The sequence below is a fragment of the Danio aesculapii genome, chromosome 25 (assembly GCF_903798145.1).
Source record: "Danio aesculapii chromosome 25, fDanAes4.1, whole genome shotgun sequence".
NCBI lineage: Eukaryota > Metazoa > Chordata > Actinopteri > Cypriniformes > Danionidae > Danio > Danio aesculapii.
Genome location: NC_079459.1, coordinates 36,236,813 through 36,249,614, shown reverse-complemented (window position 1 = coordinate 36,249,614; position 12,802 = coordinate 36,236,813). Strand labels below are relative to the sequence as shown.

The window sequence follows — 12,802 nt, the reverse complement described above, 5'->3', positions numbered from 1 at the left end:
GTGGTTCAACTAGATTAGGCAAGGCAAGTTTATTTCTATAGCACATTTCATACACAGTGGCAATTCAAAGTGCTTTACATAAACAGGAATAAAAGAAACAAGTATAAGAAAATAAAAACAAATAATAAAAATGGTAAAATAAATAAATAAATAAGCATAAAAACAGATAAAATGTGTTATAAAAGAATGAAAAAGAAGAGAAAAACATAATAGTGCGATCTGTTGGACGTAGCACAGTGCTCATTCAGTAAAGGCACAGCTAAACAGATGTGTTTTCAGTCTTGATGTGAATGTGCCTAATGTTGGAGCACATCTGATCATTTCTGGAAGCTGATTCCAGCAGCAGGGGGCGCTGTTAGTAGCTGAAAGCCGATTCACCCTGCTTTGACTGAACTCTTGGGAGTTTTTAGTTTATTTGATCCTAAAGATCTGTGTGATCTGAGGCCAGTAAGGAGGCTGTTACAGTAATCCACCCTGCTGCTGATAAAAGCATGAACAAGTTTCTCTAAGTCTTCACTGGAAACAAAGCATCTAATTCTTGCAATGTTTTTGAGATGATAGTATGCTGATTTACTGACTGCTTTGATATGACTATTGAAACTCAGATCTGACTCCAGAGTCACACCAAGATTCTTGACCTTATTTTTTGTTGTTTGACCCTTAGAGCCAAGGTACGCATTCACCTTGAGAACCTCATAACTGTTCCCAAACGCAATCACTTCAGATTTCTCTTTGTTTAACTGAAGAAAGTTTTGGCACATCCAAATGTTCATTTCATCAATGCATTGGCAGAGGGTGTCAATGGGGCTGTAGTCATTAGGCAGTAAGGCTAGGTAGATCTGAGTGTCATCAGCATAGCTGTGGTAGGAGATTTGGTTCTTTCTCATTATTTGGCTTGAAATTACATTTGCTGAAGACAACCTTGCTCGCACCAAACCCAGACAAACAATGAGAATAATTCCAGGGTTTCCACTCTAAACCAAACTTCGAAACCCTTGACTTTCAATGACCAAAAAAAGCTGAATTTCAGATCAGAATCAGAATCAGAGAGCTTTATTGCCAGGTATGTTCACACATACGAGGAATTTGTTTTGGTGTTAGAGCTTCTACAGTGCAGCAGGATTACAGAGACAGGACAAAACAGATAATAAATATATATTTTTAAAAAATAGAAGTAAGTAGTGAATGCAAATATCCAGATTGACAAGTGTATGTACGTGTTTATTACTATATACAACGTTATATGTGCAGCTGTTATGTGCAAATTGGCATGTAAAGAGTGTTGTTAAATCAGTGTATATGTGTATAAAAGTGTATAGCAGTAGTGATGTTGGTTCCACAATTATTATCATCAAGTGTTCATGAGATGGATCGCCTGAGGGAAGAAACTGTTTCTTTGTCGGGCTGTTCTGGTGCGCAGTGCTCTGTAGCGTCGACCAGAAGGTAAAAGTTCAAAGAGGCAGTGTGCTGGGTGTGAGGGGTCCAGAGTGATTTTGGCAGCCCTTCTGCTCACTCTGGATAAGTACAGTTCCTGGGGAGTAGGAAGGGTTGTACCAGTGAGGATTGTTCCATCACTTACAACGAATAGAAAAGCTGCCGTGTACCTTCAAAATTAAGCAATTTTGCAATTTAAACAATCCAAAATTAAGCAAATAGTGCAAAATCTAGAAAAGTTCAATTACTTTTCATTGTCGCAGATATTCTTTGGCCAGCAAGAGCACTGTTCAATTTTTCCTTTAAAATTAATCTGTTGACAGCACTAATATAAAGTTATATATACAATATTCCATGAAAAATATATATTAAATTCCCTGCCTTTCAATGCCTGGATAAGATTAGACCTTTTCATAATTCAATGATATTACAGAATACTTCGTTGCAACCCTGATATTCAAAGTATTAACCCCGGGTTTATGCAGTGCCTGCTGGTGATGCCATCATGTGCAGACAAAAGCGTTGCATCACACCCAGATCTTTAAATCTGGATTATCTTGAGATGCTTTATTCACTGGCCGTCTAACAAATCCACTGAGCTGTAGTCTACAACGGCAGCTAATTCCCCGCTTGAGCCAATAACAACGCTCAGCAAGAGTGTGAACCCATGACCAGCCGGTTCTCCACTCAAACAGAGATCCAGATGCTGGAAAACACAGTTTATAGGCGGCAAAAAACACTATATTAAACATTTACACACACAAGGTAACCCCTTGAACTCAGTTGTGTGTCAGCAGTGTGTGAATATCTCCAGCCTCTGATGCTAAACATGAATTAATTGTATTGTTTATAATCAGACTTGATCAAAACAGTCTGCAGAAACACTTTGATTGACATTCTCCCTTTGTATGATGTCATCAGAGGGGGAAAGTCCCGCCCACTAGTGCCCATCTCTCCCTCACTAGCATATACAGCAGCCCTGAGTGAGAAGCAGCCATCTGTCCATCAGCCATTAGAGTGTTTGAGCTGCTGAAGATAACGTCAGCATAGACTAAGAGGATTATAGATGTGGAGTTTTAGATGAATCTCCATAGGGACCCACAGGCATCTGTAGCTCCTCCCTCTTTTGAAAACAGCACAATCTCATTTGCATTTAAAGCGACAGTCACCAAAACGCCACAATTAGGATCAAAGCCTGAAAGGGTCAGTTTCAGAGAGCTAGAGGACATTATGTGTGTGCTGTTTTGAGCTCAAACTTCACTACACACACTCTAGAGACAGCCGAGACTCATTTTACATCTTGCAAAAAGGTGCATAATAGCTCCCCTTTAATGCTGGGCTGTATTGCATGTGGTGCGCCTTGCCACCGAACGCCTCTATGTTTAGCTTCAGGAATGCAGACTGCTGATTCAACATGGCTTTAATGGATGACGGCATGAGCTGCAGACAAGCAAACGGTTTGAGTGTCAACAGCAGTCATATGTGCTTTACAACACGCTCGCTGTGAAACGGCATTCACAACTCATTTAACTGCTGTAACACGAGGCGCTTCTGAATGTAATTGGATATATGCGAAGGGGAAAAAGTGTACGACTGATATAGACGGAGGAATTGACATGCATGCAATTAACTGAATATAATAAAAAGATTTTAAATTAGAACAAAACAATATGATAATAGCAGCTTATTCAACAGCTCAAGTGCTTAAAGGCTGCAATTTGGGAACCCCAATGTTAAAAGTAGTGTAAAAAGGATATTATTATGGGACTTGATGTAAAGTTTATGGCGTAATTAAAGTATAATTGCTTTTAATGACTAATTATAGACAGTCAAAATAATCTAAAATAGAAAATAAAGGAAACTAGCATTCACAATTAAGACTACGTCTACACTAATGCGGATACATTAGAAAATTTCATCTAAAAACACTCCATGTCCACACTTTAGCTTTCAATTCTTTCAGAAATAATGGTCTTCCACACTAAAGCGCCTGAAAACGATATGCTCCATGTACTGCACATGCAAACAGATGTAAGATGATCATCCCGGCATCATTTCCGCCTGTCGTTTATTTACTTTCTGTCTCTTTAAAACACTGCGCAAACACTATTTTCATCAGTCGTGCAGCTTTATTCTAAGATCACATTTGCACGCATAATTGTGCCATCCTTATTGTCGAACTCTGCTTTAAAGAAAACTACAATGAAAAATTTATTTCAACCAGACATCGCAGCTAGTAGGAGTGGCTGTCCAACCCGCCACAGCTGAAATCTACACGCATTTGGCGGGTGTTAATGCCAAGCCCTGGTTACTATAGTCAAAACATGGCTAATTTTCGTAAAAGTGATCGTTAAGAAGTTCGTCGCAACGCTCTTGATGAAATCCCTTACCTCAGGGATATTTTCTACCCTTTAGTTAAATTACTTTCATGCAAATGGGCACTGATCTCTCTCTCTCCAGCACAGTGCGCTACTCCCTCTCGCTGCACGATCCTTCACGATCTGGATCATTTCACGTGCATTTCGGCATTCAAGTAATGATCTTTATATTGTGGATCGAGTGCAGTCTCGATGAAGTGCAGAGGATCTGAATAGATGGAATAGACATAATCAAGCGCCGTTCAGACAACATGTACAGGCTGTGGTTTCCGTTTACGACATTACAACACAGTTTTGGCCGCGTTGCTTCGGTGAAAAAAATCTTTTAGCCAAAAGCCGAAAATGAACTTCTGGGATATTTTCGGACACAAATTTAGCTGCATGGTACACAGAGATTTAAAAAATAACTATATCGCTATATCATGATCATTTAATCCAAGGTTATCATACGGTCAGAATCTTCCACCAGCTCACGCCGATAGTCTCAGACTGATAACGGCTGAGCGTGCAGTATTAGTGGATTTGCTAGTCCAAAACAGCAGGTACTTCAGCTCCTGCATTCCTGCACTAAACAACAAGCCGTGCCTGCTGTCGGATGTCTGGAGCCCACAGCACCCCGCCCAAACCGCAGGATGTGGAAATCTGAAACCGCTTTAGAAACGGCAGAAAAGCTGGTCCGGTCCCCCTCCCCGACACTCGATAGCATCCCCTGCTCACACCTCCAGCTTTGGTTGTTAAGAGGCAGTAGGAAGAGGTATTTGGTGTTTTGTTTGAGCGCTTGTAGACCCTCCCCGAGGCCCTGCGCTAACCCCTGTGCTTGTTTAAGGAATGTACCAGAAGACAATAGGGGCAGTCAGAGGAAGTATGAATGGGGGCTATTTGTCGCAGAGCGTTATAATGGTTTCTACCAGGAACAAAGCTCTTTTTACCACAAGAACAGAATTCAGCAGGAACAAACTCGAGATCTATGAGGATTCCAGTATTGGAGCAGGAGTTTGGACGCTATCGTTTACTTGAGTGATGCACGATATTGGATAAAATGGACATTGCGATATTATATTTTTCTACGATATACAGCTGAAGTCAAATTTATTCGACCTCACTACTTGCCGAATGATGTTGAACAGATTCAGGAATTTCTCACAGTATTTCCTGTAATATTTTTTCTTCTGGAGAAAGTCTTATTTGTTTTATTTCAGCTAGAATAAAAGCAGATTTTAATAGTTTTAAAGCCATTTTAAGCTCAATATTATTAGCCCCTTCAGCAATTTTAGTTTTGGATTGTCTCCAGAATAAACCACTGTTATACAATGACTTGCCTAATTACCCTAACTTTACCCTAATTAACCTAGTTAAGCCTTTAAATGTCACTTTAAGCTGAATACTAGTGTCTTGAAGAATATCTAGTCTAATATTATTCATTTACAATTTTAGATCCATTGGGATCATTTTGTAGGGAGTGTATCTACAACTAAATATAACTAACCAATCACAAACATTGAGAAATACCGTAGAGCAGTGGTTCTCTAATTATATTATTACATTTCTAATGTTTGTCATGCATTTGATCATTTGAAGCTAATTTCCTCCCCATATTTGTAACTGTTATGGCGGGTGGGGGGGGATTTGTAAATCCAAATCATATATTTAAAATACAAGTTAATGTTTAGATACATATATTTCAACATTTATCAAGAGTTTATATATGAATATGATTACATGTATCCTATATTTATGAGGTTCAAGCAACATTTCCAGGTTTTGATGAGCAGGCTGCTACATGCCATGCTTTACATTTAAGTACAGCACTTTTCTTTAAGAACAGTAGTATTTTTAATTAACTTCTAAAAGCACATTTAAACGTTGATGTTTTATTATTATTTTACCTGTTTACCTGTTTTTTTACAAAGTACAGAGTTAATGTTCAAACTAATTATAATGTTTAAAGTTGCTGACATTAAATATTCTTAATAATAGAATTAATCTGCCTCGTTTTTAATCTGTGCAGACTGTAGCTGCTTAATTAGGCCTACTACACTACTGTATGTCAATACTGGTCATTATGGTGGTACCTGAAGAGACTATTTTTTTTCTGAGGTGGTACTTGGTGAAAAAAGTTTGAGAACCACTGCATTACAGCAATGATACTGTACAAATAAAATATACAGTGCTTTATGATCTTCTGGAAGTCTAGCAATAATCAGATACACAAATGTAATCTAATGTAAAACAACACTGTATAGTCTTCATTGTATGAATATGTATGTATACATATGTATACATATGTATACATATACATATACATATATATATATATATATATATATATATATATGTATATGTATACATATGTATACATGTATGTATATATGTATATATATATGTATATATGTATGTATATATGTATGAAGAGTTCAGATGGAAAAACCTCTAAATATCATCTAAAATGTCCTCCTAAAATGAGCATTATTCTCAGCCTCCTATATTTGTGTTGAGTTACTTCACATTAAAGGCAATAAAAAGAACTTATTTGTCACTATAAAAGTAAAATTACACAGTCCGCACACAGGAGTCGGAGAAAAATGCTAATTTTAGAAGAAAATATTAAATGGCATTTAGAGGTTTTGCATCTAAGCTCTTCATATGTATGTATATATATATATATATATGTATGTATATATATATATATATATATATATATATATATATATATATATATATATATATATATATATATATATATATATATATATATATATACACACATATTCATGTTTCTCAAAGTTAGAAACAATTTCTTATGGCTGAATACTTTAAACTGACTTAAATGCTAAAAACACACATAAATGATGTGCGTCATTTTATGGTTAAACATTGCGATGACTGAAACGTGTCTCCTGATGAATTATAATACCAATTGGACATTGCAGATCCTGTGATGTGACTATTGCGGATGCACACTTTACAATATCAATGTAGAAACAATACACTGTGCAGCCCTAGTGATTAGCATGTTTAGTATTACCATGCCGACTATATAATGCAATGCAACGTTGTAAAACAGGGATGGGCAATTAATCGAAAATGAAACCGAAAATGAAATTCACCATTTTACTGACAAGTTGTCCCCATGCTGGTCATTTCATTTTTTTTAATCCTATTCATACTATACTTTTGAAACATACTACTGTGAGTGGACAGAGTTTCAGTGCATTGATTGCATTATTGTTCATATGTGAAGCAATCTGATGTGCCATAAAAACTCATTCATAAAAAAAAATAGTCTCATATGTGAAATAATTGACGCTTTAGATAAAAATCAAATTCTTTGTTGCCGGTTTATTTGGTAATAGGTGGGAACATCGCCTATTAAATGTGTTTATTCAGTGTATAGACCATTTTGAGGGATGTAAACAAAAACAATGGTCTTGACTAGTGATGCGCGGATGGCGGTTATATCCACGGGCGCTGCGGATAATCCGCGGGTCTGGTAATAAAAAAATACATAATGATTAACCGGACCAGCGAAAAAGCAGAGAGTGGGCTTTGCAGAATGGGAAGATGAGACGCCCAAAAATAATGGATGAAGCGCAAGAGTAGCCCACTATTCAAGGTTTCAGTTAGAGGAGTCATCAGAGGAAAATCTGCTATCGCTCTGGGAGAAACAAGACCGCTTATTTCCACGACTGCAGCGCCTTGCGAGGAGAATCTTGATCATTCCTACAAGCGGTGTGAGCGAACGCTCAATTCAGTGCAGCTGGCCTCGTTTTGGAGGCGAGGCGGAATCGCCCGAATCCAGGCACAATAGAGTGCAAAGAAAAAGTCCAAGGAAACATAAAATAGCTGCCGTTTTATGGAATAAAATCACTGTCATAAATATTTCGTGCGTAAATAAAATTCACGCATCCGTAATTATAAAATCGTAAAGGAAAAATTAATGCCTGTGGAAGCGGTGACGTAATTTTGACAGTGAAGTGTCGCTGTTTGATTCGTACTCATAATCAGGACTTCGTGTCCGTGGTGAAACTGTAATTCGTGTGTGTAAAGTACACCCATCGTAAATTTATCAGTCGTATACAAACAGAAAAACAAAATGTCGTATCTGTGTCTGTTCTAATTGCAGGTTTTGGAATTGTAGCCTCGTAAAATTACGAGTACGCTCCGTTTTCCTTTACGATTTTATAATTACGGATGCGAGAATTTTATTTACGCACAAAATATTAATGACAGCGATTTTATTCCATACCGTTTAGGCTGAAGCGGCACCCTTTTTGTTCTCTTGTTCCTGTATCTGTAAAAGCTTTAATGTCTTATTTTGACTTTCTGTATCTGTTTGAAAATGAAGAAAATGTTGTCTGAAGACAAACTTTTGTTTTTATAAATAAATGTTCATTTAAAAACGTTTACTATTAACGTATTATTTCACGATCAGAGATGCGCAGATTAAAGCTCACTGAATCTGCAATCACACTCCCGTCTCTCGTTTTTGATACGAGTTTCAGTTCAGTTTGCTCCGGCCCTGACGGTGACCTATGATGCCTAAAACAAAGAATTCAATTATTAAAGTGACAATCGGGTGCGGATACACATATCAGGTAAAAAAAATATGTGGGCGGGTGGATGATTAGTATGAAGCCGCGGATTTGGATGTCATTTCAGCTGATCCGTGCATCTCTAGTCCTGACGTATTTCCCGTTTTACATTTATTTCTATAGCTTCTGAGAATCGAAACAGGTCCACATTTTGATAAATAATGTTACGATAGCTGTTTTAACATCAAGATATGATTGAATTGCCTCTTGTTACAGTTATGAAGTTGTTTGACAACAAGCAGGAAGTGTTTATGGGCCAATGACATGACCACATTGAAATGGTCTATTCACCACATAACCATAAACAGATAAACACGTAACAGCTTTATATTTACAGTACAAATGATAACATGAACTATGGGGAGGGATAAAATAGAATAAAATAAATAACATTAAAAATAAAACCACAGAAATCCTGGTAAAACGTTCACTTAATCAAGGGTTTGATTTTAAGTCATATCGCCCTTAATGACAAAACCAACACAATAAACAAGGCCATTAATGCTTAAACACAAGTCAAGATAAGCCATAATGAATCACAAAAATAAATAAATCTCTTTCAAGGACGTCCCGAACAGAACACCATCAATCCTGTCTAAAGAAAACCCCGTGTTGCTTTTTCCAGTAGCCTATATTTGGCTGCCTGTCACAATTGAGAGCAAGCATGGGGTCCAAGTGTTACATTTCAATGGCTCCCTGGAGGCCCACTAGGTAGGGAACACAATGCTGTGAGTATGAACAACTACCGACTGAGTCACTAGCCAGGAATTTCACAGATCTGTTGTAAGCAGATACACCAGTCTCTCACTTAGTAAAGCACAGGCAAGACTTGGTCAATGTACAACTAAAGACCGACGGCAAAGACGACGCACCATTCCAATTAAATGCACCAGTCTTCAGTGATCTTTGGATCTCAAGCTAGCAAATGCAAACATGTATCTGTGGGGAATAAGCTGAACTCCACATTCGAAGAACAATCTGTCGTGGCATGGATTCTTGTTTTAACATGAGAGATCAAGCTGCAAATCTAGACCAGCTGCCAAAACTCCTTAGGAACTAGGAGGCTGATAATTGAGCAATGAATAATCGAGAAAACCCCTATAAGCAGCCAACAACTCTATACAAACAAGATTGAGTAACAGGATCTTCAATCAGGCTCAGAAACTGCACGTATTTTCCTAAGGCTAGCAAGTTATGAGGTTGGTTATTTACTTACCAACGATTACTGCAATACACTCACGAGCATTACATGTTAAATTCTAGTTGATGAAACGAGGAGTTGTTGACCTTGCGCCACTGGTCATCTGGCCTGTATCCTAAATTTCTTTTGCCGGAGCCATACACGTTACTAAATAGAGACAGAGACCACTGAGCTAAGCATGACTGTTCTGCTCTTTTTAAAATGGACTACTGCCAAACAGAAATGCCACCAGCCGGTTGGCACACTGCATGTCAAACTATCAACTCACTTCATTTCTAAACCGTTGGAATTAGATAAGCATCAAACCTCTGCTGTCACACAATCACTTAGAGGTGTGAACCTACACTGGTCTCACGGTTCGGTTCGGTTACGATTATCATGCTATCGATTCGGTTTAATTCGATATCTCGGTGCATTGGCGATGCTTTCCAAAATGTATTAAAATGTATGAATATGTTTATATTTATATACTATTTGTTATGCAATTTTGTTGTTTAATACAAACAGTCAGATATATAAACTGTACCTTTAAACAACACCAGAATTTATAGCAAATAATATAAACAAACATTAAATTTATCCCATGTTCTAACTACATGCAATGTAACAAGATTCTACTGACAAGCAATCTGACTGTCCGCACCTGACAGAAAAACTAAATACCAGCAATTCAGAAAGTGCATGCTGAGTGGCTGGTATATGTTGGCTTGCACTGATTCACAATTATGACCTCATTTTCAGACTGAACGTTTGCTAGTTATTTTATTTTGAAGATCTAAGGTAAAGCGTATGTGCCACTTTCAGTATGCCAGTAAAAGTCACGTACAATGGTATTGAAACTCACATTGGTAGCATTTAACACTGAATAAAGCACATAATCCGCACCTGAGGTGATCATTGTGATAGTAATTTATGTTGTTGTTCAACCGCGGTATCGCAGAAGTTGAAACAGTTTCTGAAACTGAAATGTCACACCACTTAACATGAAAATACCTTTTATCACATGCCACCACTATATTGCACAGTGTAATACAAGCACCCAAAGGTTTCCTAAACAGCGCAAACCTTACTAGTAAGGAAATAAAACAGTGGACTTACCTTCTCGCTTTTTACTTTCTTCATGGTCCTGCAATCATTATTTTCCACTTCTTCTGGCTCGCTCTTGATAGCCAAAGGTGTGATTATTCCAGTGGTATCAAGGGTAATATTTCCTAGTTGGTCAGCACCAACGAGGTCCGAATTTTGCGTCCCCTCAAATGGGGTATTGCGTGCCTGGCCCAAAGGTATAACCTGGACCAACGAGTCCTTTTCCGGTGGCACATTCCCAGTTTGTACTCCTTCGTTTTTCTCCTTTTTACTTTTCCCAGAAGCTTCTTTGTCCTTTTTTCCACTCTGAGCATTACGGGAGGCCTTGTTAGTTTTATCAGAACCTTTCCCGGAAGGTAGATTTCCAGCAGTTGCCCCAGCGCCCTCATTTTGAGTCCGTCCCTGGGCATCCTTCTTGACCCCATCTGGGGTTGAGGACTTAGTACTGTCCTTGGAATTCTTGCTACGCTTAGCTTTGGATTTGCTGTCCTTAATTGGCGGAGGCGGCACTGGGTTAATGAACTTTATGTTGTCTGGCAATGCCGCTACAGCACTCGAGGCAGCAGCCATTCCGTCCCCGTCCTTGGTGCCAGACATCTCAAGCTTGTCTTTCTCTAAATCTGCGTCGAGGTCAATGATCAGGTTGCCTACACCAATATCCCACTCATCCCCGCTGTCGTAAGTGTCCACCGCATTCGAGTCCACACCTTTCCCGCCTGCAGTGCCACTACTGAGGGACATCTTAGTGCCAGCGGCCCAAGGGTGCCACAGTGAGGTCTGACCTTCTCAGACGACTCGGGTGGTCAGGAGGCACATTTACACAAGCCTTAGGGTCCTGTTGGCTTCCCCTTCCCAGTAACCCACATTGTTGCCCTGCAGGACAAAAACAACAAAAGGATAATGAGTATAATATGATGTTTGGAGACACAAGAATACTGGTGTTATTGACTTTATTCTGCGATGCGGAAATGCTCGTGTTTTTGAGATTGTTTTAGAAGTTACGATTCAGTTGCCTATGGGAGGAATGTCTGGGACTAAGACACAGCAGAAAACTACTTGCTCAACAAACAAGTGTGTTCATGACTATAGTTAAAATTAGAACAACATAATATCAGTTAGCAATAAAGTAGCATAACAAGCTGTTTTTCATTCATTCGTTCACTTTCTTTTCAGCTTAGTCCCTTTATTAATCAGGGGTCGCCCTAGCGGAATGAACCGCCAACTTATCCAGCATATGTTTTACACAGCGGATGCCCTTCCGGCAGCAACCCATCACTGGGAAACACCCATACACCCTCATTCACACACATACACCACAAACAATTCAGCTTACCCAATTTCAGAGAGAGAAAAGGGAGCACCCGGAAGAAACCCACACCAACACGGGCAGAACATGCAAACTCCACGCAGAAACACCAACTGGCCCAGCCTAGGCTCAAACCTGCGACCTTCTTGCTGTAAGGTAACAGCGCTACCCTCTCCACCACCGCGCCGCCTACAAGCTGTTTTTAATGTCGAGAAATCAATGGAAGTGAATGAGACTGGAAGTCTCAAGCCAAAAAGATTCCAATGGCTGCACCCGCTAATAAGACAGGTTTAGAAATGTTGACATTTTCAAACTGATTACATGTTGTATTTGATAATATTAGAAACCTAGCTAAGCTGCACCCGTCAGTGTCAAGTAGAAAAATGCAGAGTAACCTTTCAGACTAGAAAAAGCATTTCGATTGACTCGGGACTTATATATAGCTGATTCATGGTCAACATCAGTGCACAGTCAATCACTGCTCAGAATACAGACGATGCATCACAACACACAGAAGCACGTCCATCCATCACTGGCCAGTTGACAACACAGCGAAATTGACTACTGCAGTCAGAAGGAATAAGACATGCTACTGGCTTTAAAAAAATAACAGAACTACAATTGATTTCCTAACTTTATAGATTTTAAGGGTGTTCAAACTACTACTTTTCAACCCTAATAGCATTGAGATGACACTTTAATTCGGCTACTGTAACGTCACGTGAATGTGCCAAAGGGTACAACACAAATCAGAGCATTGACATAGGACATGTTATAGAGTTTAAACCATCAACAATGCACCACA

The 12,802-nt window shown here is 38.8% G+C and overlaps 1 protein-coding gene across 1 annotated transcript in view; it reads right to left on the bottom strand.

Moving 5' to 3' along the window:
• znf609a (zinc finger protein 609a) overlaps positions 1 to 12,802 on the bottom strand; it is a 194,214-nt gene that overhangs the window by 121,477 nt on the left and 59,935 nt on the right. The window contains exon 2 of the mRNA XM_056452234.1: positions 10,704 to 11,564. Coding sequence (XP_056308209.1) covers positions 10,704 to 11,432 — 729 coding nt within the window. The 5' untranslated portion in view covers positions 11,433 to 11,564. The remainder of the gene's footprint in view (positions 1 to 10,703; positions 11,565 to 12,802) is intronic.